Source organism: Schistocerca cancellata, chromosome 8 (assembly GCF_023864275.1).
Source record: "Schistocerca cancellata isolate TAMUIC-IGC-003103 chromosome 8, iqSchCanc2.1, whole genome shotgun sequence".
Taxonomy (NCBI): domain Eukaryota; kingdom Metazoa; phylum Arthropoda; class Insecta; order Orthoptera; family Acrididae; genus Schistocerca; species Schistocerca cancellata.
Window position 1 is genome coordinate 187,663,525 of NC_064633.1, and position 21,741 is coordinate 187,685,265.

At 39.4% G+C, this 21,741-nt stretch overlaps 1 protein-coding gene across 10 annotated transcripts in view; it reads right to left on the reverse strand.

Annotated features, from left to right (window-relative positions):
* Window positions 1-21,741, reverse strand: part of LOC126095313 (protein polybromo-1) — a 326,966-nt gene that overhangs the window by 257,742 nt on the left and 47,483 nt on the right. For all 10 annotated transcript variants that reach the window (XR_007521952.1, XM_049910108.1, XM_049910110.1 and 7 more), the window contains exon 7: window positions 10,053-10,312. Coding sequence is in view for 9 of the 10 variants with exons in the window: in XM_049910108.1 (XP_049766065.1) it covers window positions 10,053-10,312 (260 nt within the window). In the remaining variant the exon portion in view is untranslated. The remainder of the gene's footprint in view (window positions 1-10,052; window positions 10,313-21,741) is intronic.

Sequence of the window (21,741 nt, forward strand, 5' to 3'; positions counted from 1 at the left end):
AAATAGTCTGAAAGTGAGTCTATGATCCCTCTGCCAAACACTTAAATGTGAATTGCTACATATGTGTATGTAGATAAAAATCATAAAAATTATAAAGAGACAGAACAACTGGCCAGTACTTATCCTTGTGAATAAAATTTCCAGTAATGTCGATACACACATTAAAAAAAAATATTCCTAGCTAATTTTAAAGCACACCTGTGTCTACATCTGAACTCTGCAAGTCACCTTATGGTGTGTAACTGAGGGTATTTCATGAACTATTGCCATTTCCTGACTTACCTGCTCCAGTTATGAATGACTTGCAGGAAGAATGACTGCTGATAAGCCTCCATATGAGCTTTAATCCCTCTAATTTTACCTTTAGCAATCTTTGTGAGAGATAGTACAGGAGAAACAATATAATGGTTGATTCCTCTAGGAACATACATACACTGAATTTTAACAGTAAATAATGCCATGATGCACTATGGCTTTTTTGTAGTAGTTACCACTGGAGTTGGAAGAACACATCCATTATGCTTTCACAGTTAGCCTACTAAACTAAAGATTTATCTCTGTTACAAAAGACATGCTGAGATCTACTTTTTAGAAACTATTCAATCCAGTTAAAAAGCTGGTCATATATAATGTTTACATCTGTATTTCCTTCATTAGGCGATGGTGAAGAACTATACAGGATGCTTTCCACAATTCAATAAACATGGTACTAATCAGGGCATCAGTACCTACTGCCACTTTGATCTCATGACCAAACACAGGAAGCTGGGTTTCACAGAACTCTTGTTTCCAGACTCCATGTTTAATCCCAAGAGTACATTTTTGGTTCCAAGAAAAATCATAATATGCAATATCCTGTACAGGGTGGACAGGAACCAGGGAGGAATCCAAGTATTATTCAGTCCACCTGACCAAGTTCGTGGTGCTATCTTTTGCTGAAAGTGAGCCAGTGGGACTCTCTTCACCTGTTTTGGGGAAACTTGCTTTGCCCTGTGCCAAGAGGAGGCAAACGCAAAGGGAGGGGTCTATTAATTGTCAGGGGTTCAAACATACAGCAACTAATGGTACCCTTACGGGATGCAATATGTTGATGATGTTATTCCAGCAGCCACTGAGGCAATAGGGGGCAACCAGTAAATTGTGGTGCACATCAGATAGAAACTATGCCTGTCATCTGGGCTCCAAATTAATATTTGGATCATTCCAGTGACTGGCAGAGGTTGAGAAGAGCAGCTTTGCGCAAGGAGTTTCAATGGTACACACAATTTACAGCACTGTCTCCAGAACTGATTGTGATCCCCTCGTTCCAACTTGAGTGGAAACACTGAAACAGAAAGTTCAAGGCCAGTGACACACTAGCCTGTGACTTCCTGAACTTGCAGCATAGGTTTGAGAATTGTTGGGTCCTCCTAAAAGGGTCAGGAGTATAATACACATATCAGAGGCTACTACTCAGGTAGCTGAATGTGTGTGGCATGCACATGAGAGTTCTTTTAGATTAAGTGACACACTATGCAATCCAGATAATGACAGCTGTAGGAGACCCAGAAGTATAACAGGGTGTATACGCGGGCAAGAAAAAAACACACTTTTTCCCAAAACCCACCTTTTCCCCATGTGAAAATATCTTCTTCCAAGGTGAAAATACACTTTTTCCGTGATAAGCAACAATGTTGTTTTCCTCGGAGCAGTCAAAACATCAGTCCTTTGAATGGTAAAGATTTTATACACCAGCATAGAACTTCCTGGCACTTTATAAAATAAAACTCCGCAAGGAAGGGGAGTGGGAAAAAAAAAACACGTTTTGAAAATATCTTTGATGTGCAGCAACATTTATGCTGCATATTTTCATGTTACGATACGCTGCGTATTTTTGTATTACTGAAGTATAAATTCGAATTCCACCAAACACAGTACATTAATTTCCGAAGTAAGAGATTGCAATGCGCTTTTGTACGCCAATCATAATTCATGTTGCATGATCTTGCCAACCGATGACAGCAGATATTCAGAGCATAGGACACCTGATGTAGTCAGCCAACAGCAATATCACTGTTAATTAACGTGAACACACAAGTAGGAAAAGTTAATGGTTTAAATTAATGTACACAGTGTAGTTACAAGAAACGCTAAACTTTCACAAATAATATTGATCTTTAAGAATAATAAGCTACAAGAGAAGCTACGTTTTCACTTATAATACTGGTCCTTCTTGCATGTGTTACACTTTAAAGATACATCACACCAATGTGCCAGTAAAATTTTGAACAATGACAACTGTCTAGTCATCTAGGCTCGAAATCATTTCAAGAGGTTGTTACTCGAAGTTTTAAGTTTTAAATGAGACTCAAACACTCTGCAATTTAAGAAATTCATAGCCCATTCTCACATATAACATAATTCATCTTCTGTAAAAGGAAATTTCCTTTGAAAATAATGCTTTTCAAAGAACCATTCACAATATTTTCCCACGACCTCTTCGACATGGTTTCACTTTAACAGGTGCCAGAGAGCATCAGAAAACAGGGGCTATGGCGCATGGGCAGCTATGATGATGCAGGAAGCCTGTATGTTCCTAAACATATAGCATTAAGAGTTCTAACATGACATCATAAAAGAAATAGGACATCAGAGGATACTCCAAGATCAGCACACTAAAATGCATAATTCGACTAAAAGGACACATTCATATGTCGAGATTTACAATGAAACAGGTGCCAACCTGGTATTAAGCTTTTCAGTGCACTTTCCGAGGTGAAAATTTTCTTGGAATATCAGTACTGTATTGCCTCCTGTTTGGTTCTTTATTATGACATAATGTCATAGGTGCCAGAAGATGAAAATGCGCACTTGAAATTCAGTCAACAGTTAAAACTAGCCAATGTGTGGAATGAATAAATTTCCTTTACTTTACGTTTATAGTCACAAATTTTTTGTCAACAGATTACCGGTTTTGGTATATAATGACTATCTTCAGATCTGTTTTATAAAAACAGTGTCCTAATGTACTGCAGCCATAGTGGCATTGCCAAATGTTAAATGCAGCCATAGTGGCATCGTCAAATGTTAAATGCATTTAACATTTGGCAATGCCTCAATGGCTGCAGTACATTAGGACACTGTTTTTATAAAACAGATCTGAAGATGATCATAACAGACCAAAACCAGTAAGCTGTTGACAAAAAATTTGTGACCACTGACGTAAAGTAAAGGAAATTAATTCTATATTCGGATCACTGTTTTATTCGTGACAATGTCACAGCTTGTGAAAGTGTGGAATAAAACACTTTGTTTCTTATAAATTGACAGCATCTGCGGAAAAGATTAATAAAAGTCACATTTCTTTAGCAAACTGACCAAAATAGCTTCGTTGTTGTGCAAGGCGATTAATGCTTGACCGCCGAAAACGTGGAAATAAAATAAAATCAGAAAACAAACATATTTTAGCCTTCCATAATTGCGTGAATTTATTTTAATGCACTTGATAGCTCCCAGACACAGACATCCATTGCGAATGTGGCAACTTAGTTGTGCCACAAAACTTTTATGGGTAGCATGACTGCTCCCTGCTGCCGCAGCCACACTTCAAGCAGTCAGAAGCGAAAGGTACTGCTCATACGTAACTCAACTGCGCACGCGCAGGAGCCCACTGGCAACTGCTCACGAACTTAATGAAACAGTTATGGCATTGCACTCACTGGAAGTAGTTTTCTGTTACGAAGCATTCTATTGTCTTCATCCTAAAACCTTTGACACACTTTGCTTTAGGCAGGCACTTGAGTGTGCACAGTGTTTTGTTGTTGTAAATGGCACATTTGCTTTGCAACTGAAGTTTTATTTTGGTTTTATTCTGTCGTTTACATTTTATTGCTGCAGTACTATTATGTAGTAGCGTGATACAGTAAAATTCTTTGTTAGACCATCAGTTCTTACCAGTCAAAATTACAAAAATTTAACTCAACATTAGAAACAATGAAAAATTCCCAGAAATCTCAAAATAAATCCCGGGTTTTTCCCAATTTTCTCCCGGATAAAAAAATTTCCAAGTTTTTCCCAGATTTCCCTGTTGTCCCGGGGTGTATACACCCTGCGTAAGATCCAACAGAACGGCCCCTAAAAGGTGAGACTATTAAAATCCTATAAATTAACCGCCAAAGCATTAAAAATGAAGTGTGATTCTGATGCGCTCCTGAAAAGCAGTGAAGCTCACATATACTAGGTACAGAGAGCTGGTTAAAATTTGATATTCACAGCAGTGATATTTTTGGGGAAATGTTAAGTGTTCATTGAAAGGAGACACTAAAGGGAAATGGAAGTGGTGTATCTGTTGCAGTAGTCAAAAAACTCAAATCCACTAAAATAGAAATTGAAGCTAAATGCGAGATTGCTTGGGCAAGACACATTATCAGGGATGGGTACAGAATGGTAGCTGGATCCTTCTATCACCCGCCAAACTTACCTTCTGATGTAACTGAAAACATCTGAGAAAACATTAGTTCAATTGTACCTAAGTTCATCAATCATACTGTAATTATCAGTGCAGATTTTTAACATACAGAAATCAACTGGGAAAATTAGAGTTTTGTTAGTAGTGGCTGTTAGAAGTCATCCTGTGGAACAATACTAAATGCATTCTCTGAAAATTACCGTATTTACTCGAATCTAAGCCGCACCTGGAATTTGAGACTCGAAATTCAAGGGGAGAGAAAAGTTTTAGACCGCACTTCCAAATCGAAACAAAGTTAGTCCATTGTAACATGATACACAATTGGGGTCAAATGGATGAAGATACAGCTACAGTAGTTTGGTTCGAGTCGTAAGCTTAAGAGTTAAGCTTTACCCAGTAGCCACTGCTATGAGTCAGGCACTCCATTTATACGGGTACACTTCCTTTTTCACTTGCTTCGTCTGGTTTGAATTGATTGCTTATTTTGCTTTGATCTGATAAGTGCCGTTCTCTTTGTTATAGGCGTTTACGTCACTCTAAGCTGAAAATGCATTATTGTAGTGTGTCATGCATTGCATGGCTTGCTTTTGTGCGCACTACCGCGGCTCACATTTAAAAAAAGGAAGAAGAAGAAGAAGAAGAAGAAGAAGAAGAAAGAGAGAGAGAGAGAGAGAGAGAGAGAGAGAGAGAGAGAGAGAGAAATTGTCTCATAAACGAAACGATGGCAAGAGACTGCTATTTGTTGTTACCTGCACTGCTGCTTTCTTTGATAATTACCAACAAGAATCAAATAATAGACTGCGTATGATAGAAGATGTTCTGAACGAGAGTTTAGCAAAAATTTTTCTCCGTTTGAAAATCTTTGCACACGCCTCTTTAGTACATTACATTCTGCACAGAAATTAGATTCATCTTAGATTTAAAAATCTAGTCAGTTGCGTGCTTCATTTCTGACTGTATCACTATTCAGCTTAAGAATAATACAAATATAAACATGACATGATACGTATATTCTTCCGCATTTGCTGTTGTCTCACTCTAGTTTCGTAGTTCATTAGGCAGACAGGATATAAATGAGACAGCAGCAAACACAAAAGAATACATGGCATAACATTTACATTCTTCTACCTTTTCTTTTAATTTATTTACTGACGCAGAGGTTTTGGTGCCAGTATTTATCTTTGTGCCTGCTAAGCACGCCTGTGTAGCACTACATATATTTGATGGCAGAAGTTAGTTGTGGCGGCACCTACCAACATTTTTCAGAACTTCCGTTTATTTTTCCCTTGATTCTAAGCCGCAGGTGGTTTTTGGTACTACAAAAACCAGAAAAAAGTGCAGCTTATATTCGAGTAAATACAGTATTTAGACAGATCGTTTGGAACCCCATTTGTGGCAGAAATATATTAGCTCTAATGGCAACAAGTAGACCTAATCTCTTTGAGGATGTCCACATCAAAACTGGTATCAGTAACTGCGGCGCAGCTGTGGCAACAATGATTATCAAAGTACAAAGGACAACTAAAACAAAAAGAAAGATATACAGGGTGAGGATCTAAGTCATAACACCCCTCGTATCTCCCCAACCGTAATAGATACAAAGATGCCGTTTGGACAGTGAACTGCAGGGACAGGGGCTACTTGAATACATTACATTTCATGTTTGTGCTATTTTTTATTACAGAGATACGAGACCATCTCTGTTGTTGTTTTTTTTTTTTTTAAGATGGAACCATATGTTAAATTTTAGAGTAGCATGATGAGGTTAAAAAGACGGTTTCAGATACGTGTATCTCATAATGTTTAGGCGAACAGTTTTTGAGACTCAGATATGTTCTCGTATCATGTTCATCCTTCGAAGCGACGTTGTCCAATGCGACCTTACCTGTTATCTAGAGTACATGGTAAACGTCACGAGTCCGTCCTTACACAAACACGCCCATTTACTCGACAATAGTAATACGTTATTTAACAACTGTGATACCAAAATAGTACACAACATACAGTATTAAAATACTACAAGATGTTAATACATTTTAAGTAACAGAAATACAGATGTAAATGAGGAGGCCCTTATTGGTCACAATTATTTCATACGTATTTGTTTTTTTTATTTGAAAATATTTACTATTGATCACAATACGAAGCAAATACACACAAAGAGGCAAAATAAATACTGTACATGATACGAAACTTTACTGAAGCATGTGATTCAAAATGCTTCCCCTCTGCTGCAATGCACATTTGTAGTCGACGTTCGAATGATCTGTGAACGGCTGCGAGGGTGTCACCTGAGATATCAGTGCACGCTTCGATGATACGTTGCTTCATATCGTCTGGCATAGTTAGTATTTGAGCATACTCTTTATGTTTGACTGCTCCCCACAGAAAAAATTCAAGAGGGGTCAAATCAGGAGACCAGGCTCGCCACTTCACTTCAGCGTGTCATCCTATCGAACAATCCGGGAACTTTTCATTTGACAGCTCTGTAGCCACACGGGAAGAGTGAGCAGGACAGCCGTCATGTTGGAACCACATGCACTGACGAGTAGTTAGTGGTACCACTTCCAGCAAAATGAGCAGAACGTTTTGCAGGAACTGTGCATAGTTATTGCCACTTAGTATAACCGGAATGACATATGGCCCCACAATGACATTTCCGATGATGCTGGCATGTAGGACGCTCATGATCAGGATATAGCACTCCATATCGCTTTATTGCTGTAACAGCATTTCTTCTGCTTTCACTATTCACTAGAAGCATATCTAACTTTTCTTCGTTGGTGTACATATCTGCTTCAAGAAACTGTGATGGATATGTGATGTCTCATTACCCCAGCAGCACATTTATACCCTTCTCTCCAGCTACCTCGTGCGTCACCTTGCGGCGTTATCGAGAAGCAGGAAAACAACGCCTTCCCTGTTAAATTTCCCCGTGGTCAAGACGAAAGGTCACATCGGACAATGCCGCTTCGAAGGACGAACACAATATGAGAACATATCTGTGTCTCAAAAACTTTTCGCCTAAATATTATGATATACACATATTTGAAACCATATTTTTAAGCCCATCATGCTACACTATAATTTAACATAGGATTCCATTTAAAAAACCAAAGATGGCCTCATATCTCTGTAATAAAAAATAGGACAAACATGAAATGTGGATGTATTCAAGTAGCCCCCATCCCTGCAATTCACTTTCCAAACAGCATCTTTGTATCAATTAAGGTTGGGGAGATACAAGGGGTGTTACGACTTAGCTGCCTCACCCTGTATAACAGAAAATCAGGATGGAATAATAACAATACTATGAAAAGGACAGATAGTCACTCACCGTATAGAGGAGATGTTTAGTCACAGTCAGGCACAACAACAAGACTACTCAACATACAAGCTTTTGGCCAAAAGGCACTGTCTATTTTAGAAGAAGGCATTTTGGCTAAAACGCTCGTATGTTTAGCAATCTTTCTCTTTTAACTCTGTGATACAAAATTTCCTCTATATGGTGAGAAGCTATCTATCCTTCTCATAATACTGTCATTAGAAAGATACATACCTGTATGTTCATTAAACTAGATAAAAAATCAGTAGAGTGATATCCCAATGAAGAACTTTAACCTTTCAGCACAGGACAGGAACATGTAGAGAACTATGGCTCAGGTTTAAAAGAATAGTTGATCATTCACTGGACAGACATGTATCCTGTAGAACAGTTCATAATGGCGGGGACCCTCCATGATATACAGTCACCATAAGGAAACTCCTAAAGAAAGAGATTACTGCATAACAGATGTAAAATAAAGCATAGGTCTATAGATAAAGAGATGAACAATGAAGCATGTTTGGCTGTCAAGAGAGCAATGGATGAAGCACTCAGTGACAACCATAGCAGAATATTGTCAAATGAACATTCACAAAACCTAAAGAAATTTTGGTTGTATGTAAAGAGTGTTAGTGGTGCTGAAGTTAGTTTCCAGTTACTCACAAATGAGACAGGAACTGGAATTGAAGATAAGAAAGCAAAAGCTGAAATGCTGAACTCCATTTTCTAATGTTCCTTTCCATTGGAAAACACAGTAAAATTGCCCCAATTTAATCTTCATATCATTGAAAAGATGAATGAAGTGTTAGTGACAGTCGTGTTGAGAAACAGCTGAAATTGTTAAAATTAAACAAAGCTGCAGGGCCCGATGGAATCACTATCGGATTCTAAACTGAATTTGCGGCTCTGTTAGCCCCTCTTCTAGCTGTAATCTATTGTCAATCCCCCGAACAAACAACCAAGCCCGTAGTTGGAAGAATGCACAGGACACACCTGTTTACACCAAGGATAGTCAAAGTGATACATGAAACTACCGTCCAATATCCCTGACATCGATTTGTTGTAGAATTTTAGAATGTATTCTGAGCTCAAACTACATGAGGTATGCCAACCATCATGGATTCCAAAAACATCAGTCATGCAAAATCCAACCTGCACGTGTCTTACATAACATCCTGAAAGTCAAGGATCAACACAGCCAGGTAGATGCAGTACTTCTTGATTTCCAAACAGCATTTGACTCAGTACCACACCTATGCCTATTGTCAAAAGTACGATTGTGTCGGTATCAGGAGAAATTTGCGACTGGAAAGATGATGTTTTGAGAGGAAGGGCACAGCACGTTTTCTTCAATAGTGTGTCATCGTCCCATGTAGAAGTAACTTCGGGTGTGTCCCAGGGAAGTGTGTTGGTACCCTGCTGTTCATGTTTTATAATAATGACCTTACAGAAAATATTAGTAGTAACCTGTAGATGATGCAGTTATTTATAATGACGTACTGTCTGCGAGAAGCTGCATAGATATTCAGTCACATCTTGATAAGATTTCAAAGTGGTGCAAAGATTGGCAATTTGCTTTAAATGTTCAGAAATGTAAAATTGTGCACATGAGTGGCAATTCGTAGTAATAGAAATGGAATAATCACACAAGTTCACTCATGGGTAAGGCAGGTAGTAGACTTTGGTTTATTGGTAGAACACTATTCTACAAAGGAGGCCGTTTATGAACTACTTGTTTGAGGCATTTTACAATATTGCTAAAGTGTGGATAGTACCCATAGCAAATAGAACTAAAGAGGGATACTAAATGTATACAGCATGTATAGAGAAGTGCAGCATGAATGGTCACAGGTTTGTTTGACCCATGGGACAGTGTCACAGAAACGCTGAAGAAAACAAATTGGGAGACTCTTGAAGATAGACAAACTATCCCCAGAAGGCCTACTTACATTTCAAGAACCAGTTTTAAATAATGATTCTAAGGATATACTAAACCCCCCTGCTTATGACTCAGATAGGAAACATGACGATAAGATTACATTAATTAAACACACACACGCAAGGACACACGCTCACAGGCAGGCATTCAAACAATCGTTCCTCCCACACTTAATACAGCAATGGAACAGGAACAAATCCTAGTAACTGGTACAATGGGGTGTACTTTCTGCCACACACTTCACAATAGCTTGTGGAGTATAGATGTAGACATAGGTGCTTAAAAATTCTACCACAGATTGACATCACTAAACTTATAAATTTGATTAAATGATAATTTACCTTGTTCTTTCACTACCCTTTGCCCCAACAAGCTTTCCATGTTCAATCTCTGTTTTCCTACCGGAAATTATTTTCCTTAATGCCTTTGCATCCTTATAAATTTGCGATCCAGGTTCATTGAATTGGCAAGCATTGCGAGTCATCAAAAGCAAATCCTTCTCTAGGTCATTCAATGTTTGATATTTATTTTGTTGTATTTTTGTTGCAATCATTTTCAGATCTATAGGATTTTCAATGACCTCGTAATACTCTGGGTAACGCTGGAATAAAGAACACCTTGATTACTCTCTAAATTCTTATGCAGAGGCAGTAATAAAACTGTGAGGGCATGCACATTTGGTGAACAGGGTTACAAACTGGCATCATCATTTTCACCACAGAAGACAGGAAGAAGACAACTGATGAAGTATCAAAATAATTAAACGTGTCTAATGCATACTAAAATTTTGTTTAGCATTACACACTGATTATTTAAATTTGCTATTTATTTTGCCAATATCAAGGTCCAAAGCAAATATATTTACTGGGTTAACATAGCACAAAACTAACTAATAGTTTATAACATAAGAAATTTTCAGCACAATGTAAATAATTTAAGGTAAAGGTACAAAGGTAACAAATTACAGAATAGTACAGGTGCCGAGTTGTCGACAGGCACACAAATCAGGCTATTGTAACGTCTCTTAGCAAAAGACGTATTATATGTGGTAAAAAAGACAAGGAGAAAAGAATAATTGAACTGGATGATTGTAATTGCGTGGACAACGATTGTGTGAACTTTATGTAATAAAGTGAAAGCATTATGTGTCATATTTTGTTCTTGTATAGAATTATGTACTGATTTTTTTAATAATATCTGTGTCGGCGAGTACTGAAACCGCCACAGACGATACTTATTAAATATCAGACAAAGATGAGAATATGTGACTACGACAAACAGTAATAACCGAACATTAATTTCTCTGTCGTCTTCTTGTAGTTACGTGAGTAAGAAGAGCCTGTGACGTTATATTGTACGCTTGCGTAGCATTCTTTTGTCAAGATTGAGAGAGGGATGCCATTAGACATTGATTTGGAAAGGTGTGTAATAACTTAATCTGTTTAAATGTTTCGAATAGAGTTACTTAGTGAAAACTTGCATTATGATTTGTAATAAGCTTGCCTGGCATTTTATCCCATCCCTTTAAGACATTTTCAGGTATTTAAATATCATTCGTGGTGCAGAGCTGTGCTACGAACGAATGAGCCGCTGCCGCGGCGCATTCAAACTGCATTAATGAAAGCAATCATATCGCAAAGAAGCGGACAGGTAATAGTGAACTAAAATTATTTTTTTCAGTTTTCAGAATTGCAGAGCAGAGCAGCAGATTTTATGACGTGTTTTACAAGTTGACGCGGGCTGCTGATAATACAGGGCTATTACAAATGATTGAAGCGATTTCATAAATTCACTGTAGCTCCATTCATTGACATATGGTCACGACACACTACAGACATGTAGAAAAACTCATAAGTTTAGTTCGGCTGAAGCCGCACTTCAGGTTTCTGCCGTCAGAGCCCTCGAGAGCACAGTGAGACAAAAAGGCGACAGGAGCTGAGAAAGCGTATGTCGTGCTTGAAATGCACTCACATCAGTCATAAAAGTGCAACGACACTTCAGGACGAAGTTCAACAAAGATCCACCAACTGCTAACTCCATTCGGCGATGGTATGCGCAGTTTAAAGCTTCTGGATGCCTCTGTAAGGGGAAATCAACGGGTCGGCCTGCAGTGAGCGAAGAAACAGTCGAACGCGTGCGGGCAAGTTTCACGCGAAGCCCACGGAAAATTGGCTCATGCCACAACTGGAGACCGAGAGCGCCGACTTCATCTTTCAACAGGATGGTGCTCCACCGCACTTCCATCATGATGTTCCGCATTTCTTAAACAGGAGATTGGAAAACCGATGGATCGGTCGTGGTGGAGATCATGATCAGCAATTCATGTCATGGCCTCCACGCTCTCCCGACTTAACCCCATGCGATTTCTTTCTGTGGGGTTATGTGAAAGATTCAGCGTTTAAACCTCCTCTACCAAGAAACGTGCCAGAACTGCGAGCTTGCATCAACGATGCTTTCGAACTCATTGATGGGGACATGCTGCGCCGAGTGTGGGAGGGACTTTATTATCGGCTTGATGTCTGCCGAATCACTAAAGGGGCACATATCGAACATTTGTGAATGCCTAAAAAAACTTTTTGAGTTTTTGTACGTGTGTGCAAAGCATTTTGAAAATATCTCAAATAATAAAGTTATTGTAGAGCTGTGAAACCGCTTCAATCATTTGTAATAACCCTGTATATTAACAGCGCAAAAAGATAATTATAACATAAAAGAAATCTTGCTGTGCGTAGTACTGGTCTGGCAAACCTTATAGTAAAAACATCTTTTTCTCTGATAATAGTCTCATGTTCTCGTGTTAGTGATGGTAATTATTGGTGTTTTACTGTTAACAAAAATCCACTGCAAAATTTTTATGTTGAACAAACATTGCGTACTGTAACATCAGTACTGATAACAAAATAATTTTCAGTAACCTTCTCAATAACTGTAGTCAGGAAGATATGTTTAACTTTATGGTGAGTTACAGTAACAAAAAAATGTTCCTTTAAAGCCAGATCCAGAACAATAAGAACATAATCTATTTTGTTTTGTTGAAAATTAATGACCCAAAGAAAGTCACAGCACAGCATCACTAAAAGGTATTTCGGGGCTCTTTTCGTAGCAACATATTTTATCTCATATATTAGTTGTTACACGAGTAATAGTAAAACAAAGCGAATAGTAGAGCCAGCGAAAATGTCGCCCAAAAGCGTGGGGCAGAATTTGCAGTGGCCACGAAAATAGTAACTGTTTCATGCGTTTTCTTTCATTGTCTATTGTTATATACATATATGTATTTAGTGGGAAACATTCCACGTGGGAAAAATATATTTAAAAAGAAAGATGACTGAAATGAGATCCATCCTTCATGAAATCCTCCCCACTCCACCAAGAGTGTCTTTCCGCCGTCCACCTAACCTTCGTAACCTCTTAGTTCATCCCTATGAAATCCCCAAACCACCTTCCCTACCCTCTGGCTCCTACCCCTGTAACCGCCCCCGGTGTAAAACCTGTCCCATGCACCCTCCCACCACCACCTATTCCAGTCCTGTAACCCGGAAGGTGTACACGATCAAAGGTAGAGCCACGTGTGAAAGCACCCACATGATTTACCAACTGACCTGCCTACACTGTGAAGCGTTCTATGTGGGAATGACCAGCAACAAACTGTCCATTCGCATGAATGGACACGGGCAGACAGTGTTTGTTGGTAATGAGGATCACCCTGTGGCTAAACATGCCTTGGTGCACGGCCAGCACATCTTGGCACAGTGTTACACCGTCTGGGTTATCTGGATACTTCCCACCAACATCTACCTGTCAGAACTCCGGAGATGGGAACTTGCCCTTCAGCATATCCTCTCTTCTTGCTATCCGCCAGGCCTCAATCTCCGCTAATTTCTAATTTCAATCTGCCGCCGCTCATACCTCACCTGTCTTTCAACATCATCTTTGCCTCTGTACTTCCGTCCCGACTGACATCTTTGCCCAAACTCTTTGCCTTCACAAATGTCTGCTTGTGTCTGTGTATGTGTGGATGGATATGTGTGTGTGTGCAAGTGTATACCTGTCCTTTTTTCCCCCCTAAGTTAAGTCTTTCCGCTCCCGGGATTGGAATGACTCCTTACCCTCTCCCTTAAAACCCATATCCTTTTGTCTTTCCTTCTCCTTCCCTCTTTCCTGACGAGGCAACCGTTGGTTGCGAAAGCTAGAATTTTGTGTGTATGTTTGTGTTTGTTTGTGTGTCTATCGACCTGCCAGCGCTTTTGTTTGGTAAGTCTAATCATCTTTCTTTTAAATATATATGTATTTAGTGATCAATGTATGGATGTATGTGTCTCATGATTAATGCCATGTATTAATGAATGTACAAAAATTCTTTCATGAAAAAACGCACCACTGCAAGCGAGTCAGATGAAAAGATCCTGATACTACTGAGAAACTGTAACAGCTACATAGTCCGGGAGCGGCCGAACCCCAAAATCAGATCAACTAAAGGTAAGACTACAGTGTAGTTGTCCTGTTTGTAGAAGCTTAACTCCAGTGAAGTGATCTCATATCGCTAGAGGTGTGCATAGTTTGGCATAAGTATTTTTGACAGGGCAAAATTGAGTGTAGATAGTAATTTTTAGTGTGCAATATATTGTAGATAAATTATCATATTTTATGTGCATGTGGCAAAACTGTGAGATCCTGTGTTCAAGTAGGTAATTTGTGAATATGGTTAAATTGCGCAATCAACGTCCGAGCAATACGGATACTGAGGGACAGCCATTAGTTAGTGCAGGAAATGTAGAAACAGGTGCATTAAGCAGTACAAGTACTCTTTGAGGATATACCATGCGAAAATGTGGGGGCAGAGGCACAGGAAGTTGTGCCACCACCCACCAGTGCACAAGGAGATGTAGATAAAGAAATTGTACCACCCCCAGAAAAGCAGGAACCAGAGAGTGGTAATCTGCCTGGTGGGTATTCACTTCAGGCAATATTAGAGCACGTGCTGGATTACCAGTCAAAATTTGCGCAACAACAAGCTGAAAAGGACGAAAAAATTTAAAGCTTTCTCGCACAGCAAGCTGAGTGAGATCGCCAGCTAGAGGAAAAGTTTCTTGCCCAGCAGGCTGAGCAGGATCGCCAGCAAGCTGAACAGGATCGCCAGCAAGCTAAGCGTGACCAGCAACTTGTGCAATTGTTAGAAATTATGAAAAGAGAGATTGCTTGTATGAAACATAATTATGAGTCGATACCTAAGGCCGTGCAGGAGTTGATTGTACATGTCAACAACCTGCAAGTAGCAAACACTAACATTGTAGACGAGATAGGTGTCTTGGCCAACCGATTAGAAAAGCCAGAAATAGATTCCACACAGCTTGTAGAGCAGAAGTGGAACGAACAAGCGATTAAAATTGAAACCGAATTCAACTCATGGCTAGAAACGAAGGAGTGCAAGATCGACAAAAATATTAATTGACAAGCAGCCATGGTAGATAGAGATTCCGAATCGATCAGTACTGCAGTAAGTAGTCAAGTACAGAACGACGTGCAAACCATCAAACAAATACACAGTGAGGATATTCCGCAGTGGCAAGTGAATATTACCAAACGGATATCTGACTTGGAAAAGGGTTTAGCACAGAGCAGCAAACATCTTGAACATGAAACTATGTCACCAACAGCCAATGTTTTTGGCAACGCACAAACTTATGCGCGACGCAACAATAGTGAATCTTTAGGCGATAATGCGAAGAGCTGTAGCTTCGGTTTGGAGCACACAGCCTATGTCCCAGGAGCAAACCAGTTTAGTCCAAAAATATTGGTTGAAGAAAGTTTGATCAAAAATAGGCAGTTTCAAATGTTTACTACTGAATGGAAGTCAGTACACCCAGTAGTATTCATAAAAAGCTTTAAAAATATCTTGCCTAGTGTGTGGAACGAAGCACAGAAAATTCAATAGGTAATGTCATACATTCAGGGTGATGCAGCGTTGTGGGCTACGGAAGTAGCAGACAGCTGCATGACATATGAACAGTTCGAAAGGGCGTTTTTGTCAAAATACTGGTCGCCTTGTATACAAGAGCGGCTAAGAAAAGAAGTATACAATCCTGAACCGTACTCACCCTGTCTTGGGAATCTGAGACGGTGTTTCGAGAAGTATATAAACAAGACGCGCTACTGGGATGAGCCTATCTCACCAAGAGACACAATAAGACTCATAAAATCACATTTACCCATTAATATCAAAGAGAAACTAATACACGTACCAGAGAACGACATGGAACATTTCCTGTCTGTTCTAGACTCAATAGACTTAATCCAGGAAGATGCAAAAGCAACGTGTGATCATTCACGGAACAATGGAGCAGGGTGTAAACATGACAGAAATAATAGTGCACAAAACGACAACCATGGAAATGGTGGGGGCGGTAACAAGCGGCAAGAGCACTCGCAAAATGGTAATAATGGTAGAGGTCAGAACGGCTATGGGCAGCCGTCCCACAATAAAAAGTGTTGATTTGATGACTGGTACGATTCCGGACCGCCCGGGACCAACCGCTGGAAAAATGTGCAAGGTCAGTGGCATAGCAATTACAGCGACAGTAATCACAATTGGAATCAGTATCAGTGACCAAGCCCAGAACGGCAAGGTAATGACCGGTACAATAACAACAGACCACCACTGCAAAACGCGCCTATTGCGCAGTCGTGGTGGCCTACAAATCAAAAATGTACACATAGTAGAGGTCGCGGACAATAGCCGTACAAGTACCTCGCAAGCAAGCCATCCAACAAACTAGAATCGGCCACGATATGCTCTCCGTCACTGGCTGAGGGGTGGAGTGAGAGCAACACGAATGACAATAATATGCCTGGAATACATATGCTGCGATACAACAACGGTATCAGTATGGATAAAGATCTACTGACCAAACCCCATGAATGTAATGAAGATAGCAACGAAAATGTGCAAGCCATAATAGAAGCGAAAATCAATGATGTTGCAGTGAATATAATCATCGACACAGGTGCCTCAGTGAGTGTAATGAGTACAGAACTGTTTAAAGTGCTGGGGAAGGGACGTAGCATACCGACTTTCCCGGTTAATAGTTGCAAGGTGTGTGGAGCTCTAAGTGCACAGAGCCAATTAGTTAAGTACCAGGTGCAGGTGGAGATTTGTAAGGCGGGCGAAGCCATAGTGAGCTCGTTCCTCATTGTAAAGGGTTAAAGGTGGCCTGCATTCTGGGAGTAGATTTCCTCCGTGAGAGGGACACAGTGATCGACCTCTCCTCTGGAAAACTAAGCATAGTTAATAAAGGTAGGAGGATTGAATTGTCTATGATGAAATCAAAGGAGGTACTTGTGCCATGTTGCAACCGAATTAATATCAAATGTAGGAACCCCTGGGTACTACACCTAGATGATTATTCACATGTGGCAGATCTCTATTATCCTAGTATGGAAGATAGAAATTTTGAAACAAATGTTGATGCATTTCCAACCAAAGTACAGGAATATGAAAGTTTAAGCAACATACAAAAGTAACAGTTAATGCAGCTGCTATCGGAATATACCATGCCTTCATATTCGGAGGGCGAAGTTACCAATTCAAGCTACTTCCCTTCGGGTTGAATGTAAGTGCTGGAGTATTTATTACTGCTCTAGACACGGTACTGAGTCCAGACTTGTTAGAAAAAATCACAGTACATGTTGATGACCTGGTAATCGCTACTGCTACTTGGAACGAACATAAGGAATTGCTGCATAGAGTATTAGAGAAATTTAAACAGGCAGACCCGACTAAGGAGATGGATGCTTACCTTACAAGAATACCGAATAAAGATTATGTATATAAAAGGCCAAGATAACATAGTAGCGGATGCTTTGTCGCGACTGCCAGTAGGATTACCGGAGTTAGCAGAAATGCTAGAACAATCAGCCGAGTATAAAGTGCTTTTAGTACGAGACAATGCGTACAGGAAGGATTTTCTATATATGTGTAAAAATATGTCCGAACTACAGAGATCAGATCCGATATGGGCAAAAATCATTAGTAATATTGAAAATGGTGCCAACAATAGAGATGAGCAAGGTTTTAAAATTGTGGACAATCTTTCGTACCATAAACTTAGCACAAAGGAAGACTGCTGGACAGTATGCATACCTAACCAGTCCGTCAAAGTCGCAATATGGCATGCGCACTTGGCATGGTGCCATGCAGGGATTGGGAAGTGCGCAGAACTCATCGCAAGATACTGCTACTTTCCCCGAATGAAACACCAAATTCAGGTAACAGTTAGGACTTGCGCTATATGCCAGAAAGCAAAACACTATAATAGGTCCACAAAATTTGAACTTCATCCCATAGTTCCACTCCGGCCGCTTCAATTAGTATCTTTGGACGTAGCAGGTCCCTATACCATGGCCAGGGGAGGTATGAAATATGTACTGGCAGTGTACGATATTTTTTCCAAATACTTGACAATTTACTGTATGAAATCAGCTACTGCCAAAACCATAGTCAGACGGATCAATCAAGAATACTTGCCTCAAGTGGGAAAGCCTGAAGCCACAACACTGACAATGTCACTTATTTCACGGGTCGCACTTGGAAAAATTATCTACAGGAACAAGGTATACAGCATATTCTGGTATCCCGGTTCCATCCAGAAGCAAGTTTAGTCGAAAGAACATTCAGAGAATTGAATAAGTTCCTTAGAATTTACATTGGAAACTGACACACAAAATGGCCTGAGTTGGTACCTAAATTTGTACAAATACACAATTTAACACCCCACTCAAGTACAGGATACCCACCGGAAGAGATATTGAAAGGGGTTGATGAGACACAGAGTGAATGGCTCACGTCTCTCCCGAGACTACCAGCCAGGGCAGAAACAAGAGAGGAAAAGATAAAAAAGGTATGGGACAACTTAACCAGTTGTGCCGCAAAAAGAAAAAAGAAGTACGACCAAGGTGTAACTAACAAACAGAAATACAATGTAGTGGACATGGTGCTTATTCGTAACCACGCCAAATCCTCTGCAACCCTAAAGCAAAATAGTAAGTGGCAATTGATATATTCAGGGCCCTTTGAAGTAATAAAGGTGCCACACGAATGTAGCTATTTGTTAGCACACCCCCAGATGGGGAAAATAAAAGGACTGTATCCACGTAAAGATGTAAAATTATTTATTCAATGACCTATCAGATGTAAATACTAGCAGTAAGAAGATTTCAATTGTGTTTTAGAGTATAAGTATGTTAGCTTTAAGAAAGAATTTGTGTGTATACAAAATTTTGAGAAAGCAAGACATAAGTAAGCATAGCATGAAAGTAGAATTAACAAACTGGGCAATAGCATGCAAATTGAAGACTTTGTTTACAGACAATTAGTGTCATTAAAATACTATACGCTCATCAAGCAATGAACAATCTTTTTGTTGACAAAGTAATGAATAATTTCTTAAATCATTTTTCATTTGTAGTAAGTAAGTACAATTAATGATGAGATTTCATATAGTAATGTAACAGGTGTAATTGTGTTAGAATGAAGGAACCCTGAGAAAGAGTCTCTACTGCACAAAAAATGACTTTGTAGTACGAAACAATTATGTGATGTAACATTACTGCCAATAGTGAACTGAGAACGACACTGGAGCAGAATTCAATCAAAGACAAACCCAATCCGGGTAACCTACGCTTTGTATGCATCGATGCTTCAATTGAAGCCTGTGTAGTTGGTACACGTCCTTGAATATTAATTACGCGGTACGCGAATCAAGTCAATCTACGCGGAAACTACACTGTGGTCCTGTAGGACAGATCGTTTTAAAAAAATATATATACTAATACTAAATGAAGTATTTATTGAGCAATATGCCCAAGTCCAGCTGTCATGCACATGGTAAAATCTGTTTGCTACATTGGTGATAACCTGGAAAGCTACACCGAAAAAGGAAAAGAAAACTATGTACCAAAAATTGCACACCTTTAAATAATTTTAAAAAAGCCATATATGCCTAGTAACAATACTAAAAGTGTGTAATGACATGGTAAACACAATGGACTTGATATAGATGAGAGTGATTATGCTAAGAACAGTTGATATGCACTAAAAATAAACTGTGTGCATAAACAATCTAGGAAAGGGCGGAATATTGTGTGTAGCAGGAACAGAAAATGACTGTTGTATCTGCACCAATATATATACGTCGGGATAAGTCAAGTGTTGAGTGACTAACTGTCATAGTGCAGTGCTCAACGGACAATAAATTTACTGTGTATAAAAACGGTAGTTAGTGATCCGTTCGGAGTCGATTCAAACAAACATCGCTCGACGGAAACATTTAGTGTGTGTGATCCGAAACATTTTCGCGTGTTGAGAGACGCTCTGGCAGCATATCGACCGTGAGAACAAATGAAAGTGTGTAGTACAACGTGTGTGTGACAAACCCTAAATACCAGTGTCACAATGCAATTCAGTTGTGAAGCCACAAGAAACCAGTTATCATGCCCAAACATCCTGTGCAGACCAGTGAAAAGACGGCTTACTGAACAATAAACGCTTTTAACCAAGTTGCATTTTCTTCCACAGCTAATAATCTGTACCCTTAAAGACAGTACACCGATGTGGAATATTTGTTTCATGCGTTGTGACGGGGAGCCATGCAGAGGAGCAGAGACGGGTGCCGTGCCACTCCCCAGCCGGTCGCGGGAAACAACTGCAAATTATTTCTTTCAGCTTTTGGAATTGCAGAGCAGAGCAGCAGATTTTATGGTGTGTTTTACAGGTTGACGCGGGCTGCTAATAATATATTATTAACAGCGCAAAAAGATAATTATAACATAAAAGAAATCTTGCTGTGCGCAGTTCTGGTCTGGCAAACCTTATAGTAAAAACATCTTTTTCTCTGATAATAGTCTCATATTCTCATGGTACTTATTGGGGTTTTACTGTTAACAAAAATCCACTGCAAAATTTTGATGTTGAACAAACATTGCATACTGTAACATCAGTATTGATAAAGAAATGATTTTCAGTAACCTTCTCAATAACTGTAAAGTCAGAAAGATATGTTGAACTTTATGGCGAGTTACAGTAATGAAAAAATTTTCCTTTAATAGAAAGCCAGATCCAGAACAATAAGAGCATAATCTATTTTGTTTTGTCAAAAATTAATTATCAAAAGAAAGTCACAGCACAGCATCACTAAAAGGTATTTCGGGACTCTTTTCACAGCAACATATTTTATCTCATATATTAGTTGTTACGCGAGTAATAGTAAAACAAAGGAAATAGAAGAGCCAGCGAAACTTTGCAGCTGGTTCTTACAGGTAGCATACCACGCAAGATACTTATTGTCACTATAGATGTATCATATACAGACTATATGGGAGCAATTGTTGTGTGTGGAAAAATAACGAATGTTAAAATACAGTTACTTTATATGAACTTAAGTATGAATGGAGCCATAAGAGAGGTGGAGGTCCACTCCAGGAAGGTGGCCTCTTGGTCGAAGGAAGACCAGAACAAGCAAATGGGAGAGAAGGTGTTCAGGCTACGAAGGAATCTGGGTAGCAGGTCATGGCCCAGTGTCCAGATCACGAAGATATTAATGAGTCTGAAGCAGCCAAGGGTTTCGGAGGCTAGGAAGATTTCCTCTAGGTGGGCCATAAACAGATAGGAATATGAATGTGCCAACCGGGTGCCCATGGTCATGCCTCAGATTTGTTTATATACTTTCCCCTCAAAGGACTAGTAGTTTTTGTTGAGCACAAATATAACTCAGGTCATAAGTGCCCATTTCAGAAAGTTAGAACACTAATACGAAAAAGAAGTTAAAAGTGACTACACATTAAGCCCAATCAAGGGAAGGAAAGAGAGCTAAAAACAAAGACTTCCTCTTAGAGAATGGTCCACAAAATATGCATTAGAGACGACAGAAGCACCAAACTAAAGATTAAATGTCCTTCGCCATACTGCAATGGCCGATAAAAATTAAAACACGGTCAACAGTCCATGTGCCATTCACTAAAATGGCCGATAAATCA